Source organism: Symphalangus syndactylus, chromosome 19 (genome assembly GCF_028878055.3).
Source record: "Symphalangus syndactylus isolate Jambi chromosome 19, NHGRI_mSymSyn1-v2.1_pri, whole genome shotgun sequence".
Taxonomy (NCBI): domain Eukaryota; kingdom Metazoa; phylum Chordata; class Mammalia; order Primates; family Hylobatidae; genus Symphalangus; species Symphalangus syndactylus.
The window spans coordinates 57,655,374-57,670,913 of NC_072434.2; the positions used below are offsets into that span (position 1 = coordinate 57,655,374).

Consider the following 15,540-nt stretch of genomic DNA (forward strand, 5'->3'; position numbering starts at 1 on the left):
AATTTGAACCGCTACTGTGTGGAAAATAGCCATGGTGTGGGCTGGAGTCTCCTAGTTGTGTGAACCTGACCGTTCTGATCTTCAGTGCAAAACGGAAATACTAAAAACATAATTCCCCAGGTATAATGAGATAATGAGATAAAGTACTTTGTAAAAACAAAGGGGATGCAGATGTAAATTACATCATTGAAATATATTTGAATGTAAGATATAGTTGGCAGCACTTTCCATTTTGTCTCCCAGAACTAATAACAGTCATCATTCAATACAGCAAAACCACAGATTGTCCTATATGATTATCCAGTGTCCTAACCTATGTGTGTACTGTTTTTATAGTCTTCCTGGGCCTTGTCATGATAGTGACAACAACCAGAGTAATAATACAGCAAACCAGCTTTTCAGTGTTTTCTGTGTGCTGTGCTTTGAATTTATTGTGTTTGAAGCACACAGTGCTTTAAACTTACTGTGTTTGATCCCCATAACAAACCTATAAGGAGTATTCATCCTGTCTATGGATGCAAAAACTAAGGCACAGAAAGGTTTAGTAACCTCCACAAGGTCATACAGCTAGTTAGAGGCATAGAAGCCAAGGCATGAATGCAAACTCAGACCCAGAAGCTGCTAGGAAAATCTAATGGCAGGAAACTAAATAAAAACACAGAGCATCCTTCTGATAGAAAAATGCTTACTGACTCTCTAAAGGGACATTGGAGGAACACTCGGATGGTTGTGTTATAAGGCAGAGTTTGCTTACTAAACTCCGACTCATCTAAAAAGACAAAGCTACCTAATTTTGTGAGTTCGGACAATTTTGTAACGAAAATTAAATTATGACTCTGGTTTTTCTAGCAAATGAGATAACTCCTTCCATATGGGTTGATTCTGCTTAGCATAGGTGGTGTTAGCCATTATTTGAGAACAGTTGTTTGAGGAACAGAAGTGTCTTCTCCACTGTATCTTCAGTGGCAGCTTTTGGCAGTATTTCATAAACTATTTATATTTTTACCTCTTTGAAAGATTATCGAGTGGGAATCACTAGGTATCCCCTAGACTGTGAGGGATCCGCTTGTGTGAGTACTACGTGTGTTTGTGAGTATTCAGTGTGTGTGCAAGTACTCAGTGTGTGTGCTAGTACTCTGTGTGTGTGTGCGAGTACTGTGTGTGAGTGCTCAGTGTGCACGAGTACTCTGTGTGAGTACTGTGTGTGCAAGTACTCTGCAAGTACTCAGTGTTCGTGAGTACTCTGCGTGAGTACTCAGTGTGTGTGTGAGTACTCTGTGTGTGTGAGAGTACTCAGTGTGTGTATGTGAGTACTCAGTGTGTGTGCAAGTCTTGAAGGAGGCACATTTTCTTATGGATGTGTATTTTGTGGAGTAACACCAGGTGAGACAGGTTCTGTTTTGTTTCTTTGGTCTCCTAAAGCTCCTGGCATATTTAAGCAACGGCCACCCATTAGCATTGCTCCCTCAAGCCCTCTGCTGCCCCTCCATGAGGAGGTAGAAGCCTTGTTGTTCATGTCTGAAGGGAAACCTTACCTGTTAGAGGTATGTACTTGTTATTCTAAAGCCATTTTTTTTCCTCCTATTTGAGGAAAATTGCTTTTTGTTACTAGTTATGTTTGGCATGAAGAGTACTGTTAAGAGAAGAAATGGTTCTTTCAAATTAAGTTTTCTTATATGTCAAAAACAAATAATTAGTGGAAGAGAGTATTATTAGTCTTCTCTCCAGCCAAGGTCCAGACCTCCAGGTCCAGCCCAGCCAGCTACCCATCAGGGCCCCAGAGGGAAGTAAATGGCACTTCACCCATCAAAATCATTTCGTTAATTGTAGAGGGTTTCGTCCCCAATCTCTTTTGTGTGTCCCTGGTCCTGGAATACTACAACTCTGAACCACGTGTGTTGTTAAACCTCAGGAGTGTGGGTGGGCTGCTCTCAGCAGTCCATCATGGCGCCTGTGTGGCTCATCTTCAATCCGACCCTCCCCTTCCAGCAGAGCCACCCCCAGCTGTGGACTCCATCTTCCAGTCCTTCTTCCCTACCTGATTTACAGATACGTGAATCTATGAACAATATAATTCTGGTTTTTTTTTTTAATGAAATCAACAGTGTTGTGCTATTTAATACGTATCTTTTTTTTTTTTTTTTTGCTTAATATTTTTTGGATCTGTTGGTGATTATTTTAATTGTGGGAGCTTTTGCCTTTGAAAAGCTGATGGAAACGACTCCTGAAAAAGTGCACATTTGCACAAAATTGTGTAAAATTTCAGACAGGCTTAGACACCCTGAAGTCTATCTATAGATTTCTAAGAGTTAAGAAACCCTGTTTTCAGGCAGTGTTAATTATCTTAAAATCTGGGTAGATTTCAGTTAAAGGCAGCAACAACAGATGGACTGTTAACTGTGACATGAGAAGAGCTGACTGTGTTATGTCCTCCCACCAGGTAATGTTTGCTTTGCGGGAGCTGACAGGCTCGCTCTTGGCACTCATTGAGATGGTAGTGTACTGCTGTTTCTGTAATGAGCATTTTTCCTTCACAATGCTGCATTTCATTAAGGTAAGACCTCAGTTAGACGAGTGATAGCCAGATCGCCTTTAGGTGAGACTCTAGGAGAGCATCTGTTTGCTCCAAGGCAGTATGCTTGTTCTCATAACCTAAGTTGTTTTTCCTAATCATTCTAGTATAGGCTCACTTTTATTCATTTTCAATCTTTAATTTTTAATTACATGGATTAATTACTACACTCTCTTTGGGAAAAATTTAAGCATAGAAATGAGGGCAAAAGAAAAAATATAGGCCAGGAAAATAATAAATAAATAAATAAGAAATGAGACCAAAGTCTGCTGTGGTCATCACCAGTCATCCTTGCTCACTCTACCCCAGAGACCAACACTGTTACATTGATATTTCCTTCCAGACCTCTTTATATGAATTTCCACCATGTATATATTAGTTTCTGCCCACAGAATTTCTGCATGCCTTCTTTTCTGCACCAGTATTTATAGTGGTGATATATGTTGTGTTAACAAGAAGCAGGTGATTAGTGGATTATGTCTTTAGGCTCTTACAATATGTTTTGCCGTCAGCCTTTTCTCTACAGACCTATATCAGAGGAGATTAAGTTCCTCTCTTTGCTATTTACTAATTATATGACCTTGGGCAGTTTCTTCCTCTATGACTGACTTCACAGGTTGTGAGGATTCAGTGAGGTGGTATAATACGTGAAGTGCTCACTTAGTACTGTACCTGGCCTCTTGGAAGTGTGGTATTTTAATACAATGTCCTTACCCACTTTTATACCTATAAATGTTATTAAAACAGCTGAAGGGAGTGTGTTTTATGAATTTTGCCTTCTTCACTTAGTATATCTTGGCACATTTTTCTATTTTATAAGCTGACTTTTTATGTACTTTGTTCATAGCATCCTTAACTCAGAGTATTCCCATTTGTATTCTTGTAGCTCTACCAGCATCTTCTGGAAAACAAACTAGGATATGGACATATATAAAATCAGATCTGTTTAGTGACTTGAAATCTCCCCTTCTCTTTCTTCTCTTTTCTCCTTCCTAATTTCATAGTAAAGTATCAGAGTGTTGCAGCTATAAGAACCTTAGAGGTTGTTTATTTCAGTTCCCAGACTTAGCATTTGAGAAACTAAGGCCTAGAAAGGGGTATTGACTTGTCCAAGGTTGGCCAGATGGTGATAGAGCTAGAATGTGGATCCAGCATTGTTAATTGCCATTCCAATATGCTTTCCACTGAAATTTTTATGCTTTTAAAAAATATTTCAGAACCAACTAGAAACGGCTCCACCCCATGAGTTAAAGAATACGTTCCAACTACTTCATGAAATATTGGTAAGTCATAACTGTTCTGACTCACTTTTATTTAGGAATGTATTAGTCAACAAGTGTTTATAAATAAAAAATTATGTCTTTTTATTGTTTCTCCATTCATTTGGTCTGCATTTATTGAGAACAAATCTTCATGTCAGTCATGTGTCTAATGCATTTGGTTTAGAGGCAAGCAGTAATAAAACTACCTCCTAGGAGCTCACAGTTGAGTTGAGGGAGCAAGACAAGTGCACAAACAACTGTAGTGCAGGGGACTGAAGGGGAGTTATAGTGATGGTTAACCCCTGCCAGGGCCTTACAATGGAGAAGGCATCGTGTTAGAGCAAATGATATTAGGTTTAAACTTCACAATCACCCTCAGAGGTACATTTCCGGCTTTATAGTTTATCAAATCTTAGACACTATTGATTGTATGTACGTACTATGAAAAATATTTTTAAGAGCCATGAAACTGAAATGTAATCAATCGTAGGATTCTTTCCAGTCTCAGAAGTGTGAAGAGCAAGGGAAAAAAAAATCCTCTGGCAGTTGTATTGAAGGATGGAGTAAGGAAGGATGCAAGATTGGGAACTAGAAGCCCATTTAGGAGTCTGGGAATATTGTGTGTGTGAAATAATAAGGCCTGTGGTGGGGCAAGGGACAGACAGATCAAGAGGTATTGTGGAAAGAGAATCAATGGGATTCGGTGGCTGGTCATGAGTTAGTGAGTGTGGTCCAGAGATTCCTTAGAGAGTGAGGGCCTGGGTTCCCTTTGGACTCTTGATACTTCATAGAGGCCTTGGCACAGAATAATCACTTAATAAAGAGTTTTGAGTAAGAAAAGACATCATAGATGCCATTTGTTAAAAGCTTATTTTTCAAGTTCTTTACCTCCTTTTGGTCCTAGTGCTTTTACAAACTTTGGCGGATTATTGCTCCTTAGGGGCAGGACTGTGTATTGTTCATCTATCAATAACAAACCCATATAGTTTTTATACCATGCACAGTTCAGTACTAAGAACTAGAAATACAGCTATGATAGCAGAACTTCGATACATTTTTACTAAGCAAGTTAGAGCATAACCCTCTTATCCTTAGGATCATAAAGTATATGTCCTCGTAACCCACAGAGAACTATAGATCTAGTTGATAGCAACACATAGATAGGAAATGAATAGATCTTTAAGTATAGCTTGATAGTTTTTTCTCTTAGTTTTAAGATATATTTGAGATATGTGGCAGAGATGTAATATTTGTTTGTATTGGGGTTTTTTTGTTTGTTTGTTTTCTTTTTTTCAAGACAGAGTCTCCCTCTGTTGCCCAGGCTGGAGTGCAGTGGCGCCCAGGCTGGAGCCACAGTCGTAGCTCACTGTAGCCTCAAACTCCTGGGCACAAGTGATCCTTTTGCCTCAGCCTCCTGAATAGCTGGGACTACAGGCACATGTCACTGTGCCCAACTAATTTATTTTTTAATTTTTTTATTTTTTAGAGATGGGATCTTGCTTTGTTGTCCAGGCTAGTTCAGAACTCCTGGCCTCAAGTGATCCTCCTGCCTTGGCCTCGCAAAGTGCTGAGATCACAGGCATGAGCCCCCATGCCCGTCCTGTATTGGTTTTGTTGTTGTTGTTGTTGTTAAACACTAAATTAATCTCTTGGGTAGAATTATAAAGAAAGCACCCATGGCTATGACAAGTTCTTTCTTTTATTTACTAATTTTTGTTTCTTCCTTTCCCAGGTTATTGAAGATCCCATACAAGTAGAGCGAGTCAAATTTGTATTTGAGACAGAAAATGGATTACTAGGCAAGTATGCCTGGTCTTATACACAAATGTCTATGGTAAATATGTGGATAATCTATTGTTCTGGCCAGTTCTGCCTCCTGCCACTCTCGGTGGGATCTACAGTGACTGATACAGTAGAAGTCTGGTCAGGGCCACTGGGCTCCCTCATTCTGGTCAGAAAAATTAAAACCCAGGGATCTTCTCACCCTACACATTTCTCCTCTTTTAGTCAGGAAGGTGTAGCTTGGGATTCTTTTGCCAGATTAGGTAAGATTCAGGGGTGCTGTGAATTTTTTTCAACAAGCTAACGGCCACTTCAACAAGAAGCTAACGGATTCTTCCCTAATGCAAGACATCTTTCCTTCCACTCTGTAGCCACTGGGTAGAGAAAAACCAAAACCTGAGACTCAGGATGTTGTCAGTCTCATGAAATGTGAATGTCTTTTCACCTATAGTACAAGCGTAACCATATTTTCACAGTCTGCTCTTAAGCTGTTTGGGCAGGGCTTGCTTTTGCAGAAGGCTAAATTGGCTTTCCTGAGCTATTCATTAGAAAAAGTTTAGTTAAGAATAATGTTAGCCAGCTCCCACATTTACCTGTATTTCCACTTAATCTGAATCATTTTAGATTTTGCGATGTATTAAGAGATTTAGGGCCTTTTTCTGTTGTAGAAAGAAGATTTAGGCTAAAAAGTTTTGTAGCTTCAGCTTTTCAGGTCACCCTTTGGAATGCTGTACTCTAGTCAGAGCCACACACAGGCCCTCTGGAACTTAAAAACTATAAACTCCTCAAGAGCAGGACCAAGTATTATTATTATTTATTTATTTATTTATTTATTTTTGAGACAGGGTCTCACTTTGTCTTCCAGGCTAGAGTGCAGTGGCATGATCTCAGCTCACTGCAACCTCTGCCTCCCAAGCTCAGTGATCCTCCCACCTCAGCCTCCCAAGTAGGTGGGATTATGGGCACACGCCACTAGCCCAGCTAATTTTTGTATTTTTTCGTAGAGACAGACTTTCATCATGTTGCTCAGGCTGGTCTCAAACTCCTGACCTCAAGTGATCCACCCGCCTTTGCCTCCCAAAGTGCAGGGATTACAGGCATGAGCTACCATGCCCAGCCTATTTATGTTTAAATCCCTAAAACACAGAGCAGGCGATAATTGCTGAACTGACCCTAGTATCATAAAATTTCATTTATCAAACTAAAAGTATTAGAACTACTCTCAGTAACATGATATGTGGAAAAGTCTCTAGGTGAATAATCAGGCAGTAAAAAGTTTTGTTCCTGTTCAGTTCTCCTAAAAGTCAAACTTGCAGCACCATGTATGTTTTTTGTTGTGGTTGTTTTTTTTTTTTTTTTTTAACATCCTTAAAGTAGTGTTTCTACCCGTTAGAATTTGGGGATTCTGTTGAGTCAGGCACCACCATGCTTTTAGTTAAGTTGTTCCTTATCTGTTTATTAAAATAGTTTGTCGATTTTTAGAACAAGAGAGCTTATTGTTACTTGGAGCCACTTTCAGTTTAGTCTTTTATTGTTAAAATGTCCTTTTTTCTTCCTTCAGCTTTGATGCACCACAGTAATCATGTGGACAGTAGTCGCTGCTACCAGTGTGTCAAATTTCTTGTCACTCTTGCTCAAAAGTAAGTATTGAATTAAGATGCAGGGAGGAAATGGTGTTTTAATTACAAGTCACATATGAGCAGAAGGGAAACATGTGACTGGTTTTGATACCTGGAGAATCTGACTCAGTCAGGGCCTGCTTGCTTGGAAGGTACAGAAACCTATTTGCATGATCTCAAAAAAATACGAGGGGAAGTATTAAAAGAGTAGCAGATTTTTATAGAATCCCAGAACAGCTCACCCCATCAGGCCTTATGTCAGAAAGGCAGGAATCAGGGCAGATATGGAGGCTTTAAGAGCAAGAGTTCATGAGCTTTCACTCAAGGTCTCTCATTAATGTAACCCAACTACCAGCTCTTCAGGCTCTAGGCCCCTAACCTCAGAACAGCCTTTCACATCATGTCACCTGTAGCTCCTGAGCACTTGTGAACCCAGGCACTGTGTCAAGAACCTTGCCTGTATTGTCTTATTTCATCTTTGTAACAACTTCATAAGGTTAGTACAGTTGTGAGTCATATATCATGGGTAGTTTAAGTGACATGCCTAGAATCATAGAGTGAAAACTTGAACACAGGCTGATTGACTGCAAAATGAAGGTTCTTTTTTTTTTAATTGTAGTGAAATGTACGTAACATAAAATTTACTATTTGAACCATTTTTAAGTGTATAGTTCAGTGACTTTAAGTACATTCACATTGATGTGCAACCATCACCACCATCCGTCTCCAGAACTCTTTTCATCTTCTGAAACTGATACTCTGGACCTATTGAAGACTGACTCCCTATTCCACCCTTTCCCCAGCCTCTGGGGGAAGCAATTGTAATTTCTGTTGACTACTCTAGGAACCCCATTTAAGTAGAATCACAAATATAAAGACAACTGAATTTTAATGAAACTAGCATTTACGTTTCAAAATGAAGCACTAGGAACAAGCAAAGAAAGAATTTGGCTAATAAAAATCTCCTCGGTCATCAGGTGTCCTGCAGCTAAGGAGTACTTCAAGGAGAATTCCCACCACTGGAGCTGGGCTGTGCAGTGGCTACAGAAGAAGGTAACTGAACGTTGAATTTTTCTAGCTGTAACATAGAAATCAATAATAGCACATCTTGTCAGGAAAAATCTCTGGAACTGAATATGGAGACTGACCTTAAAGTGTTTTCAGATTTCAAACATTTCTTTGGTACAGTTTATATCTTGTGTGCATTAAATTTGTCCTAATACATATGTCTTAACTTCATAGGGGAAAAGGTAGGGATGATGATATAAGAAGCAATATTTGAGGTCTTGAATCGCTTTATGTGATGGAAGGTCTGGGTAGACTTGTACCCTACTTGGGATGCTTTTAAGACTCAATATCTAATGGTAGAAACTGTGAACTCATGGGGGCTTATTTGTCACCTCTGATGGCATTTTTGACCTTTCATCTCAGATGTCAGAACATTATTGGACACCACAGAGTAATGTCTCTAATGAAACATCAACTGGAAAAACCTTTCAGCGAACCATTTCAGCTCAGGTGAGAGTTGTCTCTTGTTTTTGTGTGGTCTAAATCACTTACGGAGGATTCTCAGTGTGTTTCTCAGAAACTGCAACCTCTGAGAAGAGAGATATGAGTTGAAGATGAGAACAAGCAGAAGAAACAATTGGATTTCTATGAAAAGAAAACAGATTGGTGTACACTTATGCAAATATGTGCAGATTATTTGTCTAGAAGGAAAGTCATACAGGTTGGGCAGTCTGGTCACAAAAAGGGACAGGGGTTGAGGGGGTTCTGGTGACTGTGATGAAGGCCTCACTCTCAGGCCTCAAGTCCCACCGAAGGTCAGATGAAAGGTAGTCTTCCCTGGTGGTTGCTGCTGCCACTGAATGGGCCCTAACTTTGTCGTCTTCTGTTTGAATCTTCTGCAGGACACATTAGCGTATGCCACAGCTTTGTTGAATGAAAAAGAGCAATCAGGAAGCAGTAATGGGTCAGAGAGCAGTCCTGCCAATGAGAACGGAGACAGGCATCTACAGCAGGTATAACTGTCAGCATGTCCTTGTGTGCAAAGGGCAGCCTTGCTCTTAAGCTTTACCAAAAGAATTTCCACAGTTGAGGAAAACAAGATGCTTCCTCTGGAATGTGAGTCCAAAGAGACACCAGCGCTGCACTCTAGTGATCTCAGCTCAGCATATGCACCAACCGTGTGTTTACGGGGCTGAGCAGTGCTGCAGTGTGAAGTGAATGGAAGGCCTCGAGGTGTCTGGCTGGCCACCCTGATCAACCCACGGGTAGTCCCGGTGAAGCCAGGCCACAGGTGGATTCGTTCCATCTTGTTCACTTTATTCTGCCTTGCCAGGTTACTGAAAGTCCCTCGTTTGCTCTCACCAGCCTTCCTGGAAATGTGGACTCTTGAAAGAAAAGCTCCCATGCTCTTGAAGTATACCTGCTTGCCAGGGGAGTCCAAGAAAATTTTGACATGTATTTAAAAAAAAGAAAAAAAAACAGCTTTAATACCAATCATGATAGTAGAAAAAGAAAATAAATATGTATTGAACACCCACTGTGTGCAAACACTGAACTAAGTGTCAATGTAATCATTATGTCTTTCCAATAGTCTGTAACTTTCCTTAACAGCAGTCTCCTCTGTGGTCCCTTCACAGTACTTGGTACAGAATAGGCCCCATTAAATGAATGTTACTGATGTAGTAGGTGTCATATTTTGTTGTGCTATCTTTCGGATCCTCATAAGCACTATGTGAGGCAGCTGTCACCCTGATTTCACAGAAAGGTAACTGCAGCCCAGCACAGTGATGTGACTTAGCCCAAGGTCACTCCACACATTACCTCATCACCTACTTCATTTGCAGAGAAAATAAAAGCTGTCACAGGAGAGCTCCTGCGGCCACTAATTCCCAAGCATCTGCACTGTTCTTGTCTCCTCTCCTGTGACAATGGGAAGTTTGCCTCTGTCCACCCAAAGCCCCTAGTGCTCATCCCCGCCCACCTTGGCAGAGCTTTGCGTTCTAATGTGTATGTAACCCTTCAGTATCCAGAACGCTCCTCCCTGCCAGACCCTTCCCAGCGACGTCTCAGCACACTGGCTTCTCTTCTGCCCCGTCAAAGCCTCTCTTCTCCCTGTTGCCTGTGCCTTCCTTCCTCTTCTTTGCAGCCAAACTTCAACTAATTCTCTAAACTTAACTTTCCCATTTTCTTATCTCTCACTCGCTCTTCAGCCTCTTCCCCGCTAACTCCCTCTTCTCTCCAACTCAGCAGTTGGGGTGACAGGTGGCTTGCAGCTTTCAGGCCTCATCTTAGCCGACTGCTCGGCAGCATCTGGCGCTCCTGGCGCTCTTCCCATTTGAAACTCCATTCCAGGGCTTTCCTGACACTTGTCTCTCGCAGTTTTCCTCAAACCCTTCTGGCTGTTCCTTCTCTGTCTCCTTCCTAGTACTGCCTCTTCTGGACCGCCAGTAAAGGTTCGTGGAGTCTCTAACCTATACCCTCCTGCCCTCACTCCATATTCTCTCCACACCCACCTTGGATTTCTGAACATGAACACCCAGCTCTCTTGTTCTTGACGTTCTCCACTTGGCATACCTTAAAGACCTCAGACTCGATGTGCCCAACCCCTCCTCCCTGCGCCCACCAAAGCTGGCCCTCCATCAGCGTTCTTTATCTCACACACAGCACCCCCATGTCATCCCGGACAGCTCCCTTTGAAAGGGTGCTCGTCCCTCTCCTCCACCTGTCATCAGCCCCTCTCTGCCTATGTCTGTAAGGATCCCCTCACCTCCACCCCTGCTTCTCTCTGGTTCACGCACTAAAACCTTTCAAAGGCTTTGTATGAGGAGAAAAGCCAGAATCCTCAACAGAGTCCTGCTTGATCTAGCACCTGTGCACCTCCCCACCGCATTTTCTGATTTTTTTTTTTTTTTTTGAGATGGAGTCTTGCACTGTCGCCCAGGCTGGAGTGCAGTGGTGCAATCTCAGCACACTGCTACCTGCTTCTCCCAGGTTCCAGCGATTCTCCTTGCCCCAGCCTCCCAAGTAGCTAGGATTACAAGCATAAGCCACTGTGCCTGGCCCATTTTCTGAGTTTTATTTATCAAAGTACTCTCTTCCTTCCACCTCAGGGCCCCCCTACTCACCCCCAACTCTCACTCAGCTTAGGTTGTCACTTTAGAGAGACTGTCCTTGCTCCTCCCCACCCCAGCTCCAGCTAGATCAGTCCCACGGCACACGGTGAGTATTCACAACGATTCGCCAAGTGTGTAAGCCAAAGCCCACACAGATGGTAACAGAGGTAGCCTTCAGACCCAGGAGTGACCCAGAGCCCATATTTGGCAGGTGCAGGGCAGGGAGGCTCACACAGTGCCCAACGTGAAGCGGGCACAGTGGCCATCAATGCCTCTCCCAGCTTTATCACTGCTCTGCATTCTCACATGGGTGCAGAGTAGCACTGTGACTTTAGACAAGCCGCTGGGTTGTTTCACTGACTAAATGGGATCATAGAAATGTACATGTTTTATATAATCATGAATTGTCAAATATTAGATGTAATGGTTATCACATTTTATTACCCTTTGATAAACATTGCATTAAGTTGCCAGATGAAGACATGTTTAAATTGCAGAACACAAGTCAGCATAGAAAACCTTTTCTCTAACCGTATGAACTTTAACTTTCTTTTCTGCAGGGTTCAGAATCTCCCATGATGATTGGTGAGTTGAGAAGTGACCTTGATGATGTTGATCCCTAGAGGAACGTGCCCAGCCTGAGAGGAGTCAAGACACACAATACTGGATGCTCAGCACCTTCTTGGAATCAGAATCTCAAACTTGAACCCTTTGGAAGAGCCTGGAGATTGGACTGGGAAAGCTGCTGTGACTTGGGCGGATCGTGTATTTCTCAAGGAAAGCGTTTTTAGGCCACTAGAAGGTTTGGGAGCTGTTTGGCAGTGGGAGAACTCCAGCATGTGGATCAGCTGTCCCGGGAGCGTGGTCTATATGTGGATTCACATTTCTGTGGAGATTTTCGGAAATAGAGCCAGTGGCAGACTTTTTTGTTACACGAACATACAAGAGTGAGCATAAAGCTGTTGCCTTCTCTCCAATGCTACAAAAGAAATTCCTCTGGTTTTTATATTTTAAGAAAAAGCAAGCTGCTTTTGGATATGTGGGGGCAAATTTTTAATCTTGCAGTAACATTAAACAGGAATATCCAATTTAAAATGATGTAAAGATGTAATAAAATTTCTTTTCATTGTAAAATAGTAATTAAAGAAGTCAGTTTACACAGACCTTTGTATTTAATATGTCTCCCTATTTGTATAGAATTTCAGATGGGTCTAGATGAGAACCCTACGCATAAGCTTGGATCTTGATGAAAGGTTACCAGGGTCAGGATCGAAAATTGGGAAATACTAAGCTCTTGAAGGTATTTTTCTGATATAATTGAGATTGAAAAGAGCAATTTTGAAAATGCTGTGTTCTCCAGAAGTACAGGGTGCATTATTTGACATCAATCACTTAAAGAAGTTATGAGTTGTTCCCCAAATAGATTTTAAAAACAGCAAAATAAAAGCACTTTAAGATATAATTTTACTGAGTTTGACTTCACAGAATTATCTTTTTAATGCTTGGAGACATATTGAATAAACTGTAGTCTTAAATCATGTGATCTGCAATCATTTGCTTTTGCTTAAAACATAATTACTGAAACTCTTGGTATTGGTTATATATGAAGTTAACTATTTGAGTTGGTACACACTGCTTGTGAGTTTCATAGTAATTGTAATGCAGAGAAGGAATTTGAGAATTTGTTTCTCCTCAACATGACTAATTAACACTGAAAAGACAGTCAAGGCTTAAGATTTATTTTCCCAGAAATAAATATAAAGCAATTGAATAACCATCCATTTAGTTGTATTTCCAAAGTATAGCACCATTCACTCATTTATACCAGCTCCCTTTTGTGGTGGGGGGGGGGGCGGTTTACACCCACATATTTCATATATATTTTGTACATTTTGTATTTTGAATTGCTCACATTTTCGGCCCTGTTTTGCCTTTAGTTACAGGTTCTGCCTTATTTTCATCTCACCATGCACAGAACTAAGGAGCCTTTGGAAGTGCCAGGTTTTCACTGTCAGTTAGATTTGCCAAGTCACAGAGGCGCAGCCAGCCCTGAAGTGCCTGTCTGGCTGCTGTGGCATTGTGTGGGCACCTGGCCAGGCAGATGGTGTCTCATTACTGTGCTCTCGCTATGGCCCAGTTGTTTCATTCTCTGGCAGTGAGGGTTTCTGTGCCGTCAGACTTCACTTTGTTATTCTGTGACTTGCTGGAGGCTGGCAGTGGCCTTTGTCAAACACACTGAGAAGATGGAAGGGCCAGCACTTAAGAGCAGAACTGTACCCTTAGAGAAATGGACAGAGGCGAGTGGCAAACTGCAGAGAGTTCCAATGTTCTTGCAGTTTGAAATTGATGTTCTAACATTGGTTTTGAGTACGTGAATACTTCCGGTCCTACTGTTTCCCCTACCCTGTTCTCACCTTCTCTCCACCCCCATCCTCACCAAGAGATTGTGTGGGACGTGACCTTGAAATGCTGGCGATGATCCATGCTGGGATGTCATTGCTGGCGACTGCACTCTCAGGAGCCCAAAATCAGGAGTGAAATCGCCACTTCTAGTCCCCTTATTTCCTATGGAAACAAGCCCTCCACACCCCTAGCACCTGCTGTGCTCACTGTAAAGCTTCATCAGGATCGTCCACCGTGTATATTATATGCTTCAGATCATGTTGCTTATATTGTTGCTGCAATGACCATCGTTTTCACTTTGCTGGTAACCACTTGATTGCTGACAGCTACAGTCAATGAACCTGCTGACTTTTTTTAATGTAGTACAACAGTGACAATTATGACAGGCTTACCTTGGAAGAGTTGTCATTTTTACTGCCAATTTTTTGGATGAAGATGTTTTTATAAACCTTTCAAAATGGTCTGCAAACAGAGCAGGAATTGCACAATTAACTCAATAATGCTGTGTGTTCTCAAGAAGCTCCCTTAGTGAGGCGGATCTTAGGATGGCCGATTCTGCCCGTTGAAGGCACCCTGGGAAAGAAAACAAGCATCCCAGCGGGCATCTCACCACGACTTCTCCTGGAGTCCTCACACGGTCACTGACAACTACAATCAGTTTGAGGAACTAGAGCGCCGTATCATCAAACTTACCCTGTCCTGCCCCACCTTCCCTGCTAACATTGAGGTGTGTGCAGTTACCTTCTGAGCTTGGAACAAGCAGACTGGAATTTTCCTCTGCTACCTCTTGTGTATAGAATCTTGTTTATAAAATTTCAAAAGGAAGTAGATACACTAGGGAAGAACCTTAATTCTAAATTTGGTTCATGTGTGGCAAAGTTCTTAGCTTCTAAGAGTATAAAATAAATTTTTCAAAAACACAGAGTTGGAGTCTTGCCGCCATTCTTCATATATCAGAACACAGCCGTAGTGGGCGGGGGAACATGAGCCTGTGCCTGGTGCTAAATGCTGTTATGATTCCTCTTAGTACTTTACACTAATAAAGGGGACTGTGGGTCCTCTGAGCCTTTTGCTGTTCTTTTCTCTGGAGAGGCTGACCATTTTAGGATTCATCTGCAAAGCTTAGAGGAGGATGCTGAACTTAGGTTGATGGTCTCCATTCATCCCCACCAAAGCTTTTGGCTCTCCCAAGTGGTCCCCAGCATAGATCGTGTCACTGGTCACACTGGGCTTCTTGCTAGATCCCACAGGTCTCAGTCTCATTCCTAGTGGCCAGCGCTGCTCACGTGGGTCCCCTTCCCTATTTGCTAGTCCAGATGTTCCTCTTCCTGCAAGCCACACCCCTTCCTCCCTGATCCCTGGTGACCACCTGCTAACCCTCTGCAAGAACCAAGTCGTTCCAACATCACAGAGCTGTCAGGGTGTGGATATCTAACCAGCTGATACTTGATTCTGTGGAGGGGAAGGAGAGAGTCTAGGGTTGCACCACAGGCCTAGGTTCCAATGGGCAGAGATACACAGTTGGGTGTTCAAGCCATTGCCATCTGTCAACTCTTGAATGCCTTCCATATGTGACACTGAATTGTCAGAAAATGTAATCTGGGAGGATTTTTGCCTGAGATTCCTTATGACATGGGCTGTGTAGAGATAGAACTTGCTTAAGACAGCTATATTCACCAGCCTTAGAGTGGAGGGCCTGGAGGTCCCACATTGAATGGGATCGTTAATGCACCCTGTAACCCAGGCTGCAGTGCAGTGATGTAATTACAGCTCACTGCACC

At 42.1% G+C, this 15,540-nt stretch overlaps 1 protein-coding gene across 3 annotated transcripts in view; it reads left to right on the forward strand.

Annotated features, from left to right (window-relative positions):
- USP24 (ubiquitin specific peptidase 24) overlaps positions 1-14,681 on the forward strand; it is a 148,363-nt gene extending 133,682 nt beyond the window's left edge. For all 3 annotated transcript variants that reach the window (XM_055235279.2, XM_055235280.2, XM_055235281.2), the window contains exons 60-68: positions 1,423-1,544; positions 2,441-2,554; positions 3,790-3,855; positions 5,567-5,633; positions 7,178-7,256; positions 8,213-8,288; positions 8,667-8,753; positions 9,146-9,256; positions 11,917-14,681. In XM_055235279.2, coding sequence (XP_055091254.1) covers positions 1,423-1,544; positions 2,441-2,554; positions 3,790-3,855; positions 5,567-5,633; positions 7,178-7,256; positions 8,213-8,288; positions 8,667-8,753; positions 9,146-9,256; positions 11,917-11,979 — 785 coding nt within the window. In that variant the 3' untranslated portion in view covers positions 11,980-14,681. The remainder of the gene's footprint in view (positions 1-1,422; positions 1,545-2,440; positions 2,555-3,789; positions 3,856-5,566; positions 5,634-7,177; positions 7,257-8,212; positions 8,289-8,666; positions 8,754-9,145; positions 9,257-11,916) is intronic.
- The last annotated feature ends 859 nt before the right edge of the window (positions 14,682-15,540 follow it).